Below are 18386 nucleotides of genomic sequence, written 5' to 3'. Positions count from 1 at the left end.
CTCCGGCGCGCGCTGAGTCCCGTCAGGCTTCTCTGAAGCGGAGCGCGCGCCGGCGGACCGTTTAACGTAACTAACGGTCATTCGCCTTTCGCCTTCTTACCGAGTGTTTTACTGTAACATTGGAGGGTTCAGAAATCCTGCCTGCTCGTGAACACATTTAGTGCTCTAAGTTCTTTTTTCCCCATCATATTTATTTAACATCTATGATGTATTAAAACACCGGCGTTAGATACTGTAGTTATCCATCGTCAGCGCAGGGCTTCTCAAACACTAACTGGTTTGAAGTTTCTCGAACCTTCTTCAAGTTCAACTACATTTTTACAAAAAAACGAAAACAGTTTTCTGAGTTCACCCGTGGTCCTCGTGTTTGTTTGAAATTTGGAGCTGCAAAGAGAAGCAAATATAATCAGGTGGTGAAATGTGTTCTGTTGTTCTGTCTGTGTCCAGTAAAATCGAACTCCCGCTTCATTTACTTCAAGTCCTACTGGCACCTGTGTTTTGTGTGGTTAGTAAATATTAATACTCATACTGTACTTGTCTAGCGAAGCGTTTATATATATATGTATATATTAACAGGTACTTTTGTACAAGTGTGCCGTTTAAACCGTATTTCTGCGCGGTAAAAGAAATGCATATAAAAAGTGGTAAGTTGCCTTTATTATATAGTAGAACCAAAATGTGTTGGTTTTAATGATTAAGTGTAATACAAGAAGGTAGTATAAGTGGTTAAGGACAGGCTCAAGAAACCTGAAGTTTGTAGGTTCAAGTTCCAAGAAATGCACCCTACTGTGTGGTGCCTTGGGGGGAGGGGGGGGGGGGTATTTTACCCTGTTAATTTGCGGTAAAGGAGTTGAATCCTTTAAGTGCGTTGAATAAAAACAAAGTATTAATCGCAGGTTTTGCTACTGATGATTATATCAGAGTGCAAGGGGCCGTTGCTGTGTTAACATGGTATACAGCACACAAGGTGATCTTGTAGTAATTTTAAGCGCGTAACTGAAGTGTTTCCAGTAGCTGGCGTTAAGTATTGTGCCGAAGAAGCGTAGCCAGCATTAAAGCCACTGTGCGTTGTGCTTTTTTGTGTTTTTGTAGAAAATGTCCAGCCCATTGGAGAGGGAGACCTTGCTGGTGGCAAAGGATTATGTGGGTTTCTGCACTGGGATCCGGCAAGACCCTCCAAGCGAGTCAGCCAAAGCCATGAGACAACTGGCGAAGCAAACGGAGAGGCAACATCGGTCAACATTTCAAACCTTAGTGCAGAACTTCTTGGACAACTCTGAACCCGACTTCCTGACCAGTCTGAAGCAGACCATGGCAGCGCTGGCGCATGACGGACAGTTGAACTGGGGAAGAGTCGTAGCGCTTTTTGCATTCGCAGGAATGCTAGCGAGCGAGCTCTCATCCCGGGGAGTGGACGTCAGCAACAGAAGGTTAGCGGAGACGATCGCTCGCTACCTCAGCGAGGAGCACGGAGAATGGCTTCTGCACAACGGTGGCTGGGTAGGTAGAACTTGTGTGTAAACATGTCCGTAATTGTTCTACGCAGACTGCTTGTGTATACACTAGTCTTTACTTCCATGAAGCAGCTAAAAGTGAATGGAAATCGGCAGTGGTTCTGCTTGTGGTAAACGATCACAAAACTTCTTTAACAAACCTTTCTTGTGGTTGCTGTATGTAGGTCGAAATTAAGAAAGCAGTGCGGATGTGTAACAATTTTCACCATGTGGCAAGAGTCTCTCAGCGCACGTCTGACATGCATTATGATGCTTTATTGTTCTAAACCCACAAACATTCCTACACCGACCGTAGTTTCCAATGTGTACAGCAAGTATTTCTGACTTGGAATCAATTGATTTTGTTCAGGAATAACCACACTTACTTGGCATTTTGTTTTGTCTCTTGTGTAGGTCGGCTTCCTATCCTTTTTCCACATGTGTGAGAGGTGCGGACTTGGGGTTGTTCCTGAGGAACGCTTTCTTTGCAGTCTCCGTTGCGAGCATTGCAGGGATAGCCGCCCTTCTTCGCCCTGGAAGACTTCCTCTGGGGTCCTTGCTTCGGCTGTTTTTTGCCTGAAGGATCATGTTCTGATCCTAGCAAAAGTCAAATGTATTCGTTGTCATAATTGTTTGTTTTTTTTTTTTTAATTCTTGATTTCTGACCAGTTTTGGAATTTTTTATGACGTTCTAGTTCCAGCTTTAACTACTATGGTCAAAATCAGCTGGCATTAGTCAAGCAGCTTTCCTGTATTTTCCCTGCAGATGTATATATTTCTTCACTTGTTATTCTTTTTGATTTAATTAAAAAATTAGCCCATTAAGAGACTTGTGTGCTCATCTTTTGAGGACAACTGTTACTACCGCTGTGCTGTTGTGTTTTAGCATTATATGGAATATCGTCTTGTTCTTTAGTGGGAAAGACATAGTTGAGGACATCAATCATTACATTGTCAAAAAGAGACTTCTAGGGGTGCCGAAAGAACAGTGTAAAAGTGAGTACAGTGCCATCTCTGAAGCCATATGTGATTGGTGTTCATGTGATCACCTTAGAAGTAGTGCTGCTATTCATTGAATTGTTCAAGTTTCTTACATATTTCAAGGACTTGCTGCTGATCTCCAATTGCTGTGGCGTGAAGAGGATGGTTTTCCATGTTCCAATGTGAAGTGGAAAAAGAGCTGCAGATGCTATCAAAATGCTGAAATTAATGTGTAAATGTGTTCCAACCTGTTCTTGTCCCTGCAGTAAAAATCCAAAATGTTGCTGGTTAGTTCACTTCCACTGAACTCATGACAGCAGCTAATAGCTGTCTAGCACAGCATTCACGAAAACAGGTAGTTTTGTAGCACTTCACCGTATTTCTGCAGTAAAATACCTAAGAAGTGGTTAAGGACAGGCTCAAGAAACCTGAAGTTTGTAGGTTCAAGTTCCAAGAAATGCACCCTACTGTGTGGTGCCTTGGGGGGAGGGGGGGGGGGGTATTTTACCCTGTTAATTTGCGGTAAAGGAGTTGAATCCTTTAAGTGCGTTGAATAAAAACAAAGTATTAATCGCAGGTTTTGCTACTGATGATTATATCAGAGTGCAAGGGGCCGTTGCTGTGTTAACATGGTATACAGCACACAAGGTGATCTTGTAGTAATTTTAAGCGCGTAACTGAAGTGTTTCCAGTAGCTGGCGTTAAGTATTGTGCCGAGGAAGCGTAGCCAGCATTAAAGCCACTGTGCGTTGTGCTTTTTGTGTTTTTGTAGAAAATGTCCAGCCCATTGGAGAGGGAGACCTTGCTGGTGGCAAAGGATTATGTGGGTTTCTGCACTGGGATCCGGCAAGACCCTCCAAGCGAGTCAGCCAAAGCCATGAGACAACTGGCGAAGCAAACGGAGAGGCAACATCGGTCAACATTTCAAACCTTAGTGCAGAACTTCTTGGACAACTCTGAACCCGACTTCCTGACCAGTCTGAAGCAGACCATGGCAGCGCTGGCGCATGACGGACAGTTGAACTGGGGAAGAGTCGTAGCGCTTTTTGCATTCGCAGGAATGCTAGCGAGCGAGCTCTCATCCCGGGGAGTGGACGTCAGCAACAGAAGGTTAGCGGAGACGATCGCTCGCTACCTCAGCGAGGAGCACGGAGAATGGCTTCTGCACAACGGTGGCTGGGTAGGTAGAACTTGTGTGTAAACATGTCCGTAATTGTTCTACGCAGACTGCTTGTGTATACACTAGTCTTTACTTCCATGAAGCAGCTAAAAGTGAATGGAAATCGGCAGTGGTTCTGCTTGTGGTAAACGATCACAAAACTTCTTTAACAAACCTTTCTTGTGGTTGCTGTATGTAGGTCGAAATTAAGAAAGCAGTGCGGATGTGTAACAATTTTCACCATGTGGCAAGAGTCTCTCAGCGCACGTCTGACATGCATTATGATGCTTTATTGTTCTAAACCCACAAACATTCCTACACCGACCGTAGTTTCCAATGTGTACAGCAAGTATTTCTGACTTGGAATCAATTGATTTTGTTCAGGAATAACCACACTTACTTGGCATTTTGTTTGTCTCTTGTGTAGGTCGGCTTCCTATCCTTTTTCCACATGGTGAGAGGTGCGGACTTGGGGTTGTTCCTGAGGAACGCTTTCTTTGCAGTCTCCGTTGCGAGCATTGCAGGGATAGCCGCCCTTCTTCGCCCTGGAAGACTTCCTCTGGGGTCCTTGCTTCGGCTGTTTTTTGCCTGAAGGATCATGTTCTGATCCTAGCAAAAGTCAAATGTATTCGTTGTCATAATTGTTTGTTTTTTTTTTTTTTAATTCTTGATTTCTGACCAGTTTTGGAATTTTTTATGACGTTCTAGTTCCAGCTTTAACTACTATGGTCAAAATCAGCTGGCATTAGTCAAGCAGCTTTCCTGTATTTTCCCTGCAGATGTATATATTTCTTCACTTGTTATTCTTTTTGATTTAATTAAAAAATTAGCCCATTAAGAGACTTGTGTGCTCATCTTTTGAGGACAACTGTTACTACCGCTGTGCTGTTGTGTTTTAGCATTATATGGAATATCGTCTTGTTCTTTAGTGGGAAAGACATAGTTGAGGACATCAATCATTACATTGTCAAAAAGAGACTTCTAGGGGTGCCGAAAGAACAGTGTAAAAGTGAGTACAGTGCCATCTCTGAAGCCATATGTGATTGGTGTTCATGTGATCACCTTAGAAGTAGTGCTGCTATTCATTGAATTGTTCAAGTTTCTTACATATTTCAAGGACTTGCTGCTGATCTCCAATTGCTGTGGCGTGAAGAGGATGGTTTTCCATGTTCCAATGTGAAGTGGAAAAAGAGCTGCAGATGCTATCAAATGCTGAAATAATGTGTAAATGTGTTCCAACCTGTTCTGTGCCCTGCAGTAAAATCAAAAATGTTGCTGGTTAGTTCACTTCACTGAACTCATGAAGCAGCTATAGCTGTCTAGCACAGCATTCACGAAACAGGTAGTTTTGTAGCACTTCACCGTATTTCTGCAGTAAAATACCTAAGAAGTGGTTAAGGACAGGCTCAGATAACCTAAAGTTTATAGGTTCAAGCTCCAAGAAAAGCACTGTACTGTGTGGTACCCTTGAGCGAGGTATTTACCTTAAATTTGCAGTATAAATGGCTCGCTCGCTCTAGCTGCGGTCCATCGCAGTCTGCTGCAGTGTGATGGAGTAATAATGGTGGTATAATAAAGTGCCTTGTTTGTTTTTTTCAGATCATGGTTCTGCTCAACCGAATTCCTCACGCCCAGAATTGTAAGAACTTCCTTTCTCTGGGGCTTTTGGTCTTATAGCACCTTCTTGAGTTGTGTGTCATTGGGGAGCACCTGCGCACAGGTATTCACTTTTCTCTCTTTTCTTCCTTGAGCAAGAAAGGTCAAAGGCAAAGTGGGAGGTCTCTGGAATAAGCACTGTGGTATGGATGGCTGGGTGGTGGACGCATCCAGTGTCCTTACAGAAGATACCCCCCCTCCCCAACCCTCACTGTCAGTGTACAGCGCTGGGAAATAAAATGATCTGGTGTGTTTAGCTGGGTTCATGTGGTCAACAAGCCAGTGCTGTGTCCCCACTGCTCTACTGCAAGATTTCAGAGTAGCCAGTGTGTCCCAGTGGGGAGGAACCAGAATCGGGCCACAGCACCTGTGTGTCAAAGGACACAGGATGTCCCATGCAGAATGCTCCTCTGATTCCCCCCTGTGAGCTCTGTTGGCTTGTGAAGTTAGACCCATGACCTTGGGGTTGGTGGTCTGGTCCTCAGACAAGCTGTTCCTTTTCAAGCAAACTCCTGACAGCCCCTGTGTCCATCCCAGAGCAGGAGGGGAACCAACCTGTGCAGGTGCCTGGGACAGCATTCTGAGAGCTATGTGTCTCCCCAACAGATTGTGGGTGTGATCCCGTTGGAGGGGAGTTGCTTTTTGGTCTGTGACCAAGTTCCCTTCCCCAAGCTTAGCTATGTGTAGAAGGGGTTTTGGAGGGTAGGTTGTGTGGCACAGCTGGTTGGTGGGGGTAGTTACTATGCTCGAGGTTGTGGATTTACTTTGTGAGAGAGGTGGTATTCTGGTTGGCTAAATGGCCATTTTGCACTTTAACTATATCTCAAACATCCAAGTAGGGGTTTGTGGAGTGGTTGTGTAGCTCAGCAGGCTGAGGATTGGGTGGCTAATGTGATGGTTATTGATTCAAGCCCTGCAAAGGGTATGGTGAGCTGGGTGAGGGTGTACCTCCTGTGGTGGTTAGTATGTAAATCACCAGGTCTGTAGAAAGTGTGTGTGTGAAGGGGTAGGGGGTAGAAAGAACTGCTGCTTTTCTTTTTTTTAAAAGACAAAGGGGGGGGGGGAGTCACTAACTGTAGTCCTACAACAACACCAGCAGCGACCTTCTTTCTCTGGAGGTCAGGGGAGGGATTGCCTCTCCTCTACTTTTCTTCATGGTTCAGGGGGAATGTGTTTATCAGCCTCATTGCCTGCTCTGCATGGCTTTTGACACCTTCAGATGTTTGGTACCACACATGGCTACCTCATTACCCCCTCAAGGAGGTCTCTCTTGTCTCCTTCAGCTCTTTAGCACCAGGGGTGGCTCCCTCACCCACCCTTCAGGGGTCTCTCTTGCTTTCCCTAGTCCTTCAATACCAGGGGTAGCCCCCTTCCTACCTCCTCAGGGTTTCCTCCCATTGCATTTGGACCTTTAGCCCAACTGTTGGCCACCCCAACCAACTGCTCTGTGTATTTCTTGCAATGCTTGGACTTTCAGCACCAAGGTTAGTGGCCCCATCTCTTACTCAGAAAGTGCTTCCTAGCACCTTTGTTCTTTAGGGTTCTCAAGTGGGTTTAAACCACTAATGTTACTATCAGCAGCTTGACCACCCAACAAGCTGCTCTATGCCACCATTCCTCTAAGTACTTCTCAAAGTGTTCAGATGAGCTTTAAAACCAGCCTTCCTTTTGACACAGGAATTGAATTTACACTGTATAATTTAACAAAGCAAACAATAACCTGATGAGCTACCTGTTAAGTTTTGTGTCAGACCTTTCATGTGTGGTTAAGGTACAGAGATACTCCAATGGTTTTAAAAAAAAGGGTCATGAATGAAAGAATTGAACTTGAGTTATAGGGTTTAACAGAACAAGTACTAACATCAGGAGCTATATATTAAGGGAAGGATTGAGAGTTTTTACATGTGGTTAAGATACAGAGATGTTTCAATGGTTAAGAAAAAAGAAAGACTGGTCTTTAATCAATGAGTTGAACTTGGGCTGTTGGGTTTAAACAAGTACTAATCAGACAAGTCACATACTACACTGGACATCCAACCTTTCACATGTGGTTAAGGTACAGAGATACTCGAATAGTTTTAAAAAAAAAAAAGTGGTCTACAATAGAGGAATTGAACTTGAGAGTTTAAAGGAAGGAGCACTAACCTGATGAGCCATATGCTAATCTCAGGGACTAGAATTTTACAGGTGGTTAAGGTATGGAGATACTCCAAGTTTTTTTTTTTTTTTTTTTTTTTAAAAAAAGAAAAAGAAAGAAGGCACTGGTCTTTAATTGAGCTGAAGCTGGTAGGCAATGACTAAGTACTAACCTACTGAGCCACATACTATCCTGGAGAAACAAAACCTTCCACATGTGGTTAAGGTACAGAGATATTCCAATGGATTAAAAAAAAAAGACTGGTCTTCAAATGAAGACTTGAACTTGGGCTGTTGGGCTTTTTAAAAAACCAAGTACTAACCTAATGAGCGACCTACTACACTAGAGATTAAAACTTTCACACGTGGTTAAGGTACAGAGATGCTCCAACGGTTTAAAAAAAAAAAAAAAGAGCAGTCTTCAGTAGAGGAACTGAACTTACGCTGTAGGGTTTAAAAGAAAAAGTATTAACATGATGAGCTACACATTAAATTAAAGATTAAAACTTTCACATGTGGTTAAGGTACAGGGATGTTCCAACAGTTAAAAAAACTGGTCATTAATGGAAGAATTGAACTTGTGCCATAGGGTTTAAAAGAACAAATACTAACCTGATGAAACCACCCAGCAAACTCTAAACCTTTCAAATGTTTTCAAGGTACAGAAATATTTCAGTGGAGGAATCTCTGCATCTTGACAACATCTGAAAGGTTGTTCTTTATATCGTACACTGTGTGGTTTAGTTGAACCAACACACACCTGCTGAGCCACCCAGCTATAGAAAGTACTGCTCCTTAATGACACCATAAGTCAGATGTTTAGTTTTTTTTTTTTAAACATTTATTCATTTAATTGATGCTTTTGTCTCAGGCAACTTAGAATGTTAAGGCACTTTTATTGTTTACCTGTTTATACAGCCAGGCAACTTATTAGTGCAGCAATTTAATGTAAAGTACTTTGCTCAAGGGTACTACAGCTGGATGTGGGAATGAAACCTGCAACCCTTTGGTCCAAAGAAAACAGTACTAAGCACTCCGCTACCAATTTGCATAGTCCAGTTTGCTGTCTTTTTACACTGAAAGAAATTTTCATGACATTTTTATTATCTTTGAGCCACAGTAATTTGAAAACGAGCGTACATTTTAAAGAGCAAAACCAAAAATGTGTTCTGTACAGAAAATCCTCTCTGATGCTAGATGACCACACTCCTGTGCAGTCTCAGTTCTGTCTGAGCACACATCATTTTCACTCCATGTTGGAGAGCGGGTGAAAAAATGCAGTTAAAAATAAACAAAATGCCATGTGTAGACTGTCAGTTTTCCACAGGGTTCCACCAGTGCACTGGGGTTTACTGCACTGGTGGAACCCTGAGCCATGTGTCTGGCAGGGTGCTCAACACACACACTGTCACCTTCCCACCACCTTCACGTTCAATCCCATTTATTGCAGTTAAGATGCGGTAAACCCGAACATCAGAGCGTCAGGCATGGTCTCGAACGCGTAACTTTGGAAACTGAGTGTTGTCGTTGTGCTGCTCCTGCACGCATCTCATCTGCCGTCTGCTCGCGCCGCTCCGAAGAGTTTACCGCAACCTGCTGGGCCGTTCACGCCAAAGCCGTTCTCCCAGGCCTCTGCACACGTGTTCCCTCCCCCCCACAGACACAGACCAGCAGAAGCAGGACAAGCGCGCCATGTCTACTCCCTAACGGTTAGCCTAGTTAGTTACGAGCACGTGAACGGGGGGTGACCCCTCAGGGATCCTTCTAGCAGCGAGGTTCCTTCAGCACTACATCCAACTCCTCCTTGAACTACAGTGTGTGCGCCACTGAGCCACGGGGCGCAAGCTGCCAGGGGTTGGCCAGCATGTCTGACCATCGTGCCGTAGCCGATGAAGGTCTTGCCGGTGGCGTCGTCGTTGCCCAGCTGGTCGCAGTTATACACGGTTATTAGGACCTGCACGGAAATGACGCGTTAGAGCAGCATGAGCGGTAGCACCTCACGGGGGCCCCGGCGGTGCACTCTCCACCTCGCCCAATCTGTTTGAAAGAAACTTTGAAGCTGAAGCTCTCGTTTCAATTACAGGTTGAGTCTGTTCTTCACTGTCGACGTCTCCTTCTTCAGCCGCCTCCTGTTGTGCTGCCAGAACCACAGTCTGGATACGGGGACATTTGGCGATAGGGGGATGTTAGTGGCACGGTCTCTGGACCCCTGCGGGACAAAGACATAGCAGGGTAGGTCACCTGAGAGGTCGCTGAAATCTGTATTTTTAAGGTTCTTGGCTTCCATCACGTTGACGGTGAGCTTGCCTGCCATGGGCATGTGACGGAGGGAGATGCAGATGTCATCCAGCTTCTCTTCCTAGGCCGAGCAACAGAAGAGGACAATGTTGAAGAGGCCTACCTCCCCTTCCTCTCCACTCGTGCAGCGGTTTGCCCGGGTCCACCATGTTCATAGGGATCTTAACCTTGCCAATCACGTCATGCTTGGAAAAGTGGTCAAAGTCATACGCCTGCATCACCAGGGTTTGGCCCCCCAACTCGGAGTAAGGGATCTGGCAAGTAGGGGGAAGGATGACATGTTGGACATGTCAGCCAAGGGAGCTGCATCATCCCGCATCTCTGCTCAGCGATGACACGCATAAGACCCAAGAGTCTGGCTCTCTTCAGCCTCCGTAAGAAGTGAAGATGCTGCTGGGCCTTCTTGGCTAGGCAGGTGGTGTTGAGAGTCCAGGAGAGGTCCTCCGCCATGTGCACACCAAGAAACTTGGAGTTTTTGACTCTCTCCACAGTTGTTCCGTTGACGTGCAGTGGCGAGTGGTCTACTTGGGTCCTCCTGAAGTCAACAATCATCTCTTTAGTCTTATCAACATTAAGAGATAGATTGTTGTCTTTACACCATTCTGTGAGCTGGTTCACCTCCTCTCTGTACGCCGACTCATCATTGTTGCTGATGAGACCCACAGCTGTAGTGTCATCAGCAAACTTGATATGATTTGAACTGTACTTTGCAACACAGTCATGAGTCAGTAGGGTAAACAGCAGTGGACTGAGCACACAGTCCTGGGGAGCACCGGTGTTCAGCGTGGTTGTGCTGGAGGTGGAGTTTCCGATCATGACGGACTGGGGTCTCCCAGCCAAAAAAGTCCAGGATCCAGTTGCAGAGGGAGGTGGTCAGACCCAGCAGGCTCAGCTTAGTTATCAAGTTATCCTTCCTGATATAGAGCTTCTGAAGTTTTTTGTCAGTTTTCCAGATTGCCCTAAGTGACTAAGCTTTACGCCAGACACAATATTGTTTAGTAATACTTTAACCTTATAGTCTCCCACCAATCCAGAACTGATTAATATGATGGTCTGAGATCCAGCTATGTGAAACAAGTCCCTATAATCCTTAATATTGTCAAGGTGGCTGCATGCCCCTTAGCTATTGTGCCAGACAATGCTCAGATGACTGGGGTTGCATACTTTAAAACCGTCATAGAGGTCCCTAGGGGTCTTCACCCTCACTGCCAAACTCACATGGACTGAGCACACAGCATCAACCACCAAAAAGGCCCATCAACGTCAAAATCTACCAGTAAAAGTTTTAAGATGTTTAGTCCTTACATTCCCCTTCCCTTCGACCTGTATGTTAAAATCCCCCCGATTATCAAATGTTTATCAGTTATACAAAATGGGAGCAGTTCATCTAAAAGAACAATGCAGGACAAACCCTCCACTGAAGCATAGACATATACGTTTGGCTGATGCTTTTCTCCAAAGTGACTTATGATGTTAAGGTACTTACAATTATTTACCCATTTGGGCAGCTGGGTAATTTTACTGGCCCAATTTAAGGTAAGTACCTTACTCAAAGGTAGTACAGCCAGAGGTGGGGATTAAACCTGTAATCTTTAGATCTAAAGGGAGCAACTCTAACACCACTACACTACCAGCTAACACATAGCTCAAATGTTGGTCCATCCATGTGGTGTCCACTCCAAGCACCCTACCTTGCATGATAGAAAATGCACTGACTTTCTCAAAACAATACGCCCAAAAAGAACATTCTGTGGAGTGAACGCCACCTATGCTCCAGTAGGATTTCCTGGGGGGTCCTTTTCCTTAAGGATTAACAAGCCAACTTTACACACTCCCCAACAGGCACTCACCCCCTTATTACCCCTGTCAGCCCCCAGAGCAGTTGAACAACTGTTTTATATTTTTCCCCCACAATTCCCATTACACACACACACACACACACACTTTCTGAACCGCTTGTCCCATCCGGGGTCACGGGGAGCCAGAGCCTAACCTGGCAACACAGGGCGTAAGGCCGGAGGGGGAGGGGACACACCCAGGACGGGACGCCAGTTCACCGCAAGGCACCCCCAGCGGGACTCAAACCCCAGACCCACCGGAAAGCAGGACCTGGTCCAACCGACCGCGCCACCGCCGGGCCACTGCACCCCCTAATGTGTAACTCATGCGAACGTAATAAGGAGCCAATGTGTATGTATTTTTTCTGTGTTTTCCCTCCATTTCCCACAGTCTCCCATTTGAAGACAAATAACGAAAGTTGATTAAATTCTGTAAAGGGATATTTTTTTTTTTCAAAATGCTACAGTTCTGAGACAGATACCATGACAATATTTGTCAATTGATAACGCTCCTCACCAACAGACCCCAGCGTGTGCGGATTGGCAGTAATACCTCCTCCCCACTTATCCTCAACACTGGCACTCCACAGGGAAGCGTCCTGAGCCCGGTGCTGTATTCCTCGTTCACACATGACTGTGTGGCCAGGCACAGCTCCAACACCGTCATAAAGTTTGCTGACGATACCACCGTTGTGGGTCTGATCACCAACAACGATGAGACGGCCTACGGAGAGGAGGTGAGGCTCCTGGCAGAGCGGTGCCAGGACAACAACCTGTCTCGCAATGTCAGTAAAACTAAGGAGCTGGTGATTGACTTCAGGAAACAGGATACGGTTCAGGCACCCATCTACATAGGAGGGGCCTTTGTAGAGAGGGTCAACAGCTTCAGATTCCTAGGGGTCACCCTCACTGCCAACCTCACATGGACTGAGCACACAGGATCAACCATCAAAAAGGCCCATCAACATCTCCACTTCCTCATGTGTCTGAAGAAAGCCCGGATGTCCACTACAGTCCTCACCACTTTCTGTAGGTGTGCTGTGGAGTCCGTCTTCACAGGGTGTATTACATCCTGGTGTGGCAACTGCTCCGTACAGGAGAAGAAAGCCTTGCAGAGGGTGGTCAAAACAGCTCAGGAAACCATTAGCACACAGCTACCAGCAGTCGAGGACACCTACACCACGCGCTGCCTCAGAAAGGCGATGCGCATCATGAAAGATCATAGTCACCCAGCACGGGCGCTCTTCTCTTCCCTACCATCTGCAAAACGGCTCGGGTCTATTCGAACCCGCACAGCTAGGTACAGGAACAGCTTTTACCCCACCGCTGTAAGAGTATACAACACCCACCAATGTTCAAACTTCACTAGAGTTGGACTGTTCCCTCCGAGCACATCAGCTCATTACATTGTTACTTCAAGTATTCTCAGTTTTAAGTACTCTGGCTGTCTATTGTTATTTATTGTTGTTGTTTTGTGCAGTATTATCTATTATTTTTTTGTTCATAGTTTGTGGAGAAGCACTCGGACAAGGATTTCATGGTACTTGTACAGGGTACTTGTACCTGTGACAATAAACCTTGAACCTGAACTTTTTAGTGAGGAATTAAATCAATATTGAACACTCATTGGGGTTCTAATGCTGTAGAACAAATAACGTGATTTCTTTCATTTTTTGCAGGAAGATGCTACATCACCAACAAATAACAGTTCCTGTGTTGTACCTCGAATTGTTATTGTGTTATGAAAACCTGTGTCTGATAAAATTGTGACATTTTTATTTAGCCCGTTTTCGTGTATTATATGATTCAGATACAGTATTTCTAGACTCTCTGGAATGGTCATCATTTTCACAGCCACCGTTGGCCACAGGAGAACTAACTGACTTGGAGGAGCAAATAAGTTTTCAGAGAACGTTAACAATCGTTCGTTCGAATAGAACGAAGGCCGTGGTAACCACGGTAACAATTATTGCGTCATGTCCTCGCTTGGAACGTTCAGCACTCGTATTTAATAGGAGCCCGGGAGGTGAGTGTATATATTCACTGTCGCGAAAGGCTGAGCTACAGGTGTGAGCTCTGAGGCGCCGCGCATCGTGAGTTCGACGCCATTTGATTTCTGTTCTGGTGGGTGTCTGTTTTAAACTGACCAATCAATGGTATTATAATAATTAGTTAAAAACAACGTTCTGCTGCAAGTCGCCCAATAAATGACGGATTTTCCGCGAGTTTCTCAGTTTTCGCGGCTCCGGCGCGCGCTGAGTCCCGTCAGGCTTCTCTGAAGCGGAGCGCGCGCCGGCGGACCGTTTAACGTAACTAACGGTCATTCGCCTTTCGCCTTCTTACCGAGTGTTTTACTGTAACATTGGAGGGTTCAGAAATCCTGCCTGCTCGTGAACACATTTAGTGCTCTAAGTTCTTTTTTTCCCCATCATATTTATTTAACATCTATGATGTATTAAAACACCGGCGTTAGATACTGTAGTTATCCATCGTCAGCGCAGGGCTTCTCAAACACTAACTGGTTTGAAGTTTCTCGAACCTTCTTCAAGTTCAACTACATTTTTACAAAAAAACGAAAACAGTTTTCTGAGTTCACCCGTGGTCCTCGTGTTTGTTTGAAATTTGGAGCTGCAAAGAGAAGCAAATATAATCAGGTGGTGAAATGTGTTCTGTTGTTCTGTCTGTGTCCAGTAAAATCGAACTCCCGCTTCATTTACTTCAAGTCCTACTGGCACCTGTGTTTTGTGTGGTTAGTAAATATTAATACTCATACTGTACTTGTCTAGCGAAGCGTTTATATATATGTATATATTAACAGGTACTTTTGTACAAGTGTGCCGTTTAAACCGTATTTCTGCGCGGTAAAAGAAATGCATATAAAAAGTGGTAAGTTGCCTTTATTATATAGTAGAACCAAAATGTGTTGGTTTTAATGATTAAGTGTAATACAAGAAGGTAGTATAAGTGGTTAAGGACAGGCTCAAGAAACCTGAAGTTTGTAGGTTCAAGTTCCAAGAAATGCACCCTACTGTGTGGTGCCTTGGGGGGGGGGGGGGGGGGGTATTTTACCCTGTTAATTTGCGGTAAAGGAGTTGAATCCTTTAAGTGCGTTGAATAAAAACAAAGTATTAATCGCAGGTTTTGCTACTGATGATTATATCAGAGTGCAAGGGGCCGTTGCTGTGTTAACATGGTATACAGCACACAAGGTGATCTTGTAGTAATTTTAAGCGCGTAACTGAAGTGTTTCCAGTAGCTGGCGTTAAGTATTGTGCCGAGGAAGCGTAGCCAGCATTAAAGCCACTGTGCGTTGTGCTTTTTTGTGTTTTTGTAGAAAATGTCCAGCCCATTGGAGAGGGAGACCTTGCTGGTGGCAAAGGATTATGTGGGTTTCTGCACTGGGATCCGGCAAGACCCTCCAAGCGAGTCAGCCAAAGCCATGAGACAACTGGCGAAGCAAACGGAGAGGCAACATCGGTCAACATTTCAAACCTTAGTGCAGAACTTCTTGGACAACTCTGAACCCGACTTCCTGACCAGTCTGAAGCAGACCATGGCAGCGCTGGCGCATGACGGACAGTTGAACTGGGGAAGAGTCGTAGCGCTTTTTGCATTCGCAGGAATGCTAGCGAGCGAGCTCTCATCCCGGGGAGTGGACGTCAGCAACAGAAGGTTAGCGGAGACGATCGCTCGCTACCTCAGCGAGGAGCACGGAGAATGGCTTCTGCACAACGGTGGCTGGGTAGGTAGAACTTGTGTGTAAACATGTCCGTAATTGTTCTACGCAGACTGCTTGTGTATACACTAGTCTTTACTTCCATGAAGCAGCTAAAAGTGAATGGAAATCGGCAGTGGTTCTGCTTGTGGTAAACGATCACAAAACTTCTTTAACAAACCTTTCTTGTGGTTGCTGTATGTAGGTCGAAATTAAGAAAGCAGTGCGGATGTGTAACAATTTTCACCATGTGGCAAGAGTCTCTCAGCGCACGTCTGACATGCATTATGATGCTTTATTGTTCTAAACCCACAAACATTCCTACACCGACCGTAGTTTCCAATGTGTACAGCAAGTATTTCTGACTTGGAATCAATTGATTTTGTTCAGGAATAACCACACTTACTTGGCATTTTGTTTGTCTCTTGTGTAGGTCGGCTTCCTATCCTTTTTCCACATGGTGAGAGGTGCGGACTTGGGGTTGTTCCTGAGGAACGCTTTCTTTGCAGTCTCCGTTGCGAGCATTGCAGGGATAGCCGCCCTTCTTCGCCCTGGAAGACTTCCTCTGGGGTCCTTGCTTCGGCTGTTTTTTGCCTGAAGGATCATGTTCTGATCCTAGCAAAAGTCAAATGTATTCGTTGTCATAATTGTTTGTTTTTTTTTTTTTTAATTCTTGATTTCTGACCAGTTTTGGAATTTTTTATGACGTTCTAGTTCCAGCTTTAACTACTATGGTCAAAATCAGCTGGCATTAGTCAAGCAGCTTTCCTGTATTTTCCCTGCAGATGTATATATTTCTTCACTTGTTATTCTTTTTGATTTAATTAAAAAATTAGCCCATTAAGAGACTTGTGTGCTCATCTTTTGAGGACAACTGTTACTACCGCTGTGCTGTTGTGTTTTAGCATTATATGGAATATCGTCTTGTTCTTTAGTGGGAAAGACATAGTTGAGGACATCAATCATTACATTGTCAAAAAGAGACTTCTAGGGGTGCCGAAAGAACAGTGTAAAAGTGAGTACAGTGCCATCTCTGAAGCCATATGTGATTGGTGTTCATGTGATCACCTTAGAAGTAGTGCTGCTATTCATTGAATTGTTCAAGTTTCTTACATATTTCAAGGACTTGCTGCTGATCTCCAATTGCTGTGGCGTGAAGAGGATGGTTTTCCATGTTCCAATGTGAAGTGGAAAAAGAGCTGCAGATGCTATCAAATGCTGAAATAATGTGTAAATGTGTTCCAACCTGTTCTGTGCCCTGCAGTAAAATCAAAAATGTTGCTGGTTAGTTCACTTCACTGAACTCATGAAGCAGCTATAGCTGTCTAGCACAGCATTCACGAAACAGGTAGTTTTGTAGCACTTCACCGTAGGTATTTACCCTGTTAATTTGCGGTAAAGGAGTTGAATCCTTTAAGTGCGTTGAATAAAAACAAAGTATTAATCGCAGGTTTTGCTACTGATGATTATATCAGAGTGCAAGGGGCCGTTGCTGTGTTAACATGGTATACAGCACACAAGGTGATCTTGTAGTAATTTTAAGCGCGTAACTGAAGTGTTTCCAGTAGCTGGCGTTAAGTATTGTGCCGAGGAAGCGTAGCCAGCATTAAAGCCACTGTGCGTTGTGCTTTTTTGTGTTTTTGTAGAAAATGTCCAGCCCATTGGAGAGGGAGACCTTGCTGGTGGCAAAGGATTATGTGGGTTTCTGCACTGGGATCCGGCAAGACCCTCCAAGCGAGTCAGCCAAAGCCATGAGACAACTGGCGAAGCAAACGGAGAGGCAACATCGGTCAACATTTCAAACCTTAGTGCAGAACTTCTTGGACAACTCTGAACCCGACTTCCTGACCAGTCTGAAGCAGACCATGGCAGCGCTGGCGCATGACGGACAGTTGAACTGGGGAAGAGTCGTAGCGCTTTTTGCATTCGCAGGAATGCTAGCGAGCGAGCTCTCATCCCGGGGAGTGGACGTCAGCAACAGAAGGTTAGCGGAGACGATCGCTCGCTACCTCAGCGAGGAGCACGGAGAATGGCTTCTGCACAACGGTGGCTGGGTAGGTAGAACTTGTGTGTAAACGTGTCCGTAATTGTTCTACGCAGACTGCTTGTGTATACACTAGTCTTTACTTCCATGAAGCAGCTAAAAGTGAATGGAAATCGGCAGTGGTTCTGCTTGTGGTAAACGATCACAAAACTTCTTTAACAAACCTTTCTTGTGGTTGCTGTATGTAGGTCGAAATTAAGAAAGCAGTGCGGATGTGTAACAATTTTCACCATGTGGCAAGAGTCTCTCAGCGCACGTCTGACATGCATTATGATGCTTTATTGTTCTAAACCCACAAACATTCCTACACCGACCGTAGTTTCCAATGTGTACAGCAAGTATTTCTGACTTGGAATCAATTGATTTTGTTCAGGAATAACCACACTTACTTGGCATTTTGTTTGTCTCTTGTGTAGGTCGGCTTCCTATCCTTTTTCCACATGGTGAGAGGTGCGGACTTGGGGTTGTTCCTGAGGAACGCTTTCTTTGCAGTCTCCGTTGCGAGCATTGCAGGGATAGCCGCCCTTCTTCGCCCTGGAAGACTTCCTCTGGGGTCCTTGCTTCGGCTGTTTTTTGCCTGAAGGATCATGTTCTGATCCTAGCAAAAGTCAAATGTATTCGTTGTCATAATTGTTTGTTTTTTTTTTTTTTAATTCTTGATTTCTGACCAGTTTTGGAATTTTTTATGACGTTCTAGTTCCAGCTTTAACTACTATGGTCAAAATCAGCTGGCATTAGTCAAGCAGCTTTCCTGTATTTTCCCTGCAGATGTATATATTTCTTCACTTGTTATTCTTTTTGATTTAATTAAAAAATTAGCCCATTAAGAGACTTGTGTGCTCATCTTTTGAGGACAACTGTTACTACCGCTGTGCTGTTGTGTTTTAGCATTATATGGAATATCGTCTTGTTCTTTAGTGGGAAAGACATAGTTGAGGACATCAATCATTACATTGTCAAAAAGAGACTTCTAGGGGTGCCGAAAGAACAGTGTAAAAGTGAGTACAGTGCCATCTCTGAAGCCATATGTGATTGGTGTTCATGTGATCACCTTAGAAGTAGTGCT

The 18386-nt window shown here is 44.7% G+C and overlaps 5 protein-coding genes across 10 annotated transcripts in view; 4 read left to right on the top strand and 1 right to left on the bottom strand.

The window, feature by feature from the left end:
* The window catches only part of LOC114910953 (anti-apoptotic protein NR13-like), a gene marked incomplete at its 3' end in the record, with an annotated part of 4042 nt that extends 2108 nt beyond the window's left edge, over window positions 1-1934 (top strand). Inside the window, exons 2-3 of the mRNA XM_029253562.1 lie at window positions 1093-1500; window positions 1908-1934. Coding sequence (XP_029109395.1) covers window positions 1096-1500; window positions 1908-1934 — 432 coding nt within the window. The remainder of the gene's footprint in view (window positions 1-1092; window positions 1501-1907) is intronic.
* A 1304-nt stretch (window positions 1935-3238) lies between these two features.
* On the top strand, window positions 3239-4267 carry LOC114910961 (anti-apoptotic protein NR13-like). Its single transcript, XM_029253574.1, has 2 exons — window positions 3239-3654; window positions 4061-4267. Exons 1-2 carry the CDS (start codon window positions 3250-3252, stop codon window positions 4223-4225), a joined length of 570 nt encoding a protein of 189 aa, XP_029109407.1. The 5' UTR covers window positions 3239-3249; the 3' UTR covers window positions 4226-4267.
* A 4881-nt stretch (window positions 4268-9148) lies between these two features.
* Window positions 9149-10004, bottom strand: LOC114910952 (synaptotagmin-1-like; the record flags this gene model as incomplete). Its single annotated transcript, XM_029253561.1, is given in 5 exon segments — window positions 9149-9386; window positions 9455-9498; window positions 9500-9624; window positions 9667-9780; window positions 9827-10004. Coding segments are annotated over 5 exon segments (699 nt in total), but the record flags the coding sequence as incomplete, so codon positions are not given.
* Window positions 10005-13354: 3350 nt separating this feature from the next.
* On the top strand, window positions 13355-16137 carry LOC114910959 (anti-apoptotic protein NR13-like). 6 transcript variants are annotated; one of them, XM_029253570.1, is made up of 3 exons: window positions 13355-13587; window positions 14896-15303; window positions 15710-16137. In XM_029253570.1, the coding sequence occupies exons 2-3, from the start codon at window positions 14899-14901 to the stop codon at window positions 15872-15874; spliced, it is 570 nt and encodes a 189-aa protein (XP_029109403.1). In that variant the 5' UTR covers window positions 13355-13587; window positions 14896-14898; the 3' UTR covers window positions 15875-16137. The 6 variants fall into 6 exon arrangements, with proteins under 6 accessions (XP_029109403.1, XP_029109401.1, XP_029109402.1 ...); XM_029253568.1 differs by lacking the exon at window positions 13355-13587 and adding an exon at window positions 13600-13685; XM_029253569.1 differs by lacking the exon at window positions 13355-13587 and adding an exon at window positions 13601-13654.
* Window positions 16138-16666: 529 nt separating this feature from the next.
* On the top strand, window positions 16667-18164 carry LOC114910960 (anti-apoptotic protein NR13-like). Its single transcript, XM_029253573.1, has 2 exons — window positions 16667-17330; window positions 17737-18164. The coding sequence occupies exons 1-2, from the start codon at window positions 16926-16928 to the stop codon at window positions 17899-17901; spliced, it is 570 nt and encodes a 189-aa protein (XP_029109406.1). The 5' UTR covers window positions 16667-16925; the 3' UTR covers window positions 17902-18164.
* Window positions 18165-18386: the final 222 nt, after the last annotated feature.

Source organism: Scleropages formosus, chromosome 7, assembly GCF_900964775.1.
Source record: "Scleropages formosus chromosome 7, fSclFor1.1, whole genome shotgun sequence".
Lineage (NCBI taxonomy): Eukaryota > Metazoa > Chordata > Actinopteri > Osteoglossiformes > Osteoglossidae > Scleropages > Scleropages formosus.
This window is presented reverse-complemented; position numbering and strand designations above follow the sequence as displayed.

What these genes read in the sequence shown, in the direction of transcription:
- LOC114910961 (XM_029253574.1), top strand. Translation starts at nt 3,250, where the DNA reads ATGTCCAGCCCATTGGAGAGGGAGACCTTGCTGGTGGCAAAGGATTAT. An exon ending in TTCTGCACAACGGTGGCTGG is followed by an intron (nt 3,655 to 4,060) that starts GTAGGTAGAACT and finishes TCTCTTGTGTAG; the next exon opens with GTCGGCTTCCTATCCTTTTT.
- LOC114910959 (XM_029253567.1), top strand. Translation starts at nt 14,224, where the DNA reads ATGTGTTCTGTTGTTCTGTCTGTGTCCAGTAAAATCGAACTCCCGCTT. An exon ending in TGGCACCTGTGTTTTGTGTG is followed by an intron (nt 14,311 to 14,895) that starts GTTAGTAAATAT and finishes GTGTTTTTGTAG; the next exon opens with AAAATGTCCAGCCCATTGGA. An exon ending in TTCTGCACAACGGTGGCTGG is followed by an intron (nt 15,304 to 15,709) that starts GTAGGTAGAACT and finishes TCTCTTGTGTAG; the next exon opens with GTCGGCTTCCTATCCTTTTT.
- LOC114910960 (XM_029253573.1), top strand. Translation starts at nt 16,926, where the DNA reads ATGTCCAGCCCATTGGAGAGGGAGACCTTGCTGGTGGCAAAGGATTAT. An exon ending in TTCTGCACAACGGTGGCTGG is followed by an intron (nt 17,331 to 17,736) that starts GTAGGTAGAACT and finishes TCTCTTGTGTAG; the next exon opens with GTCGGCTTCCTATCCTTTTT.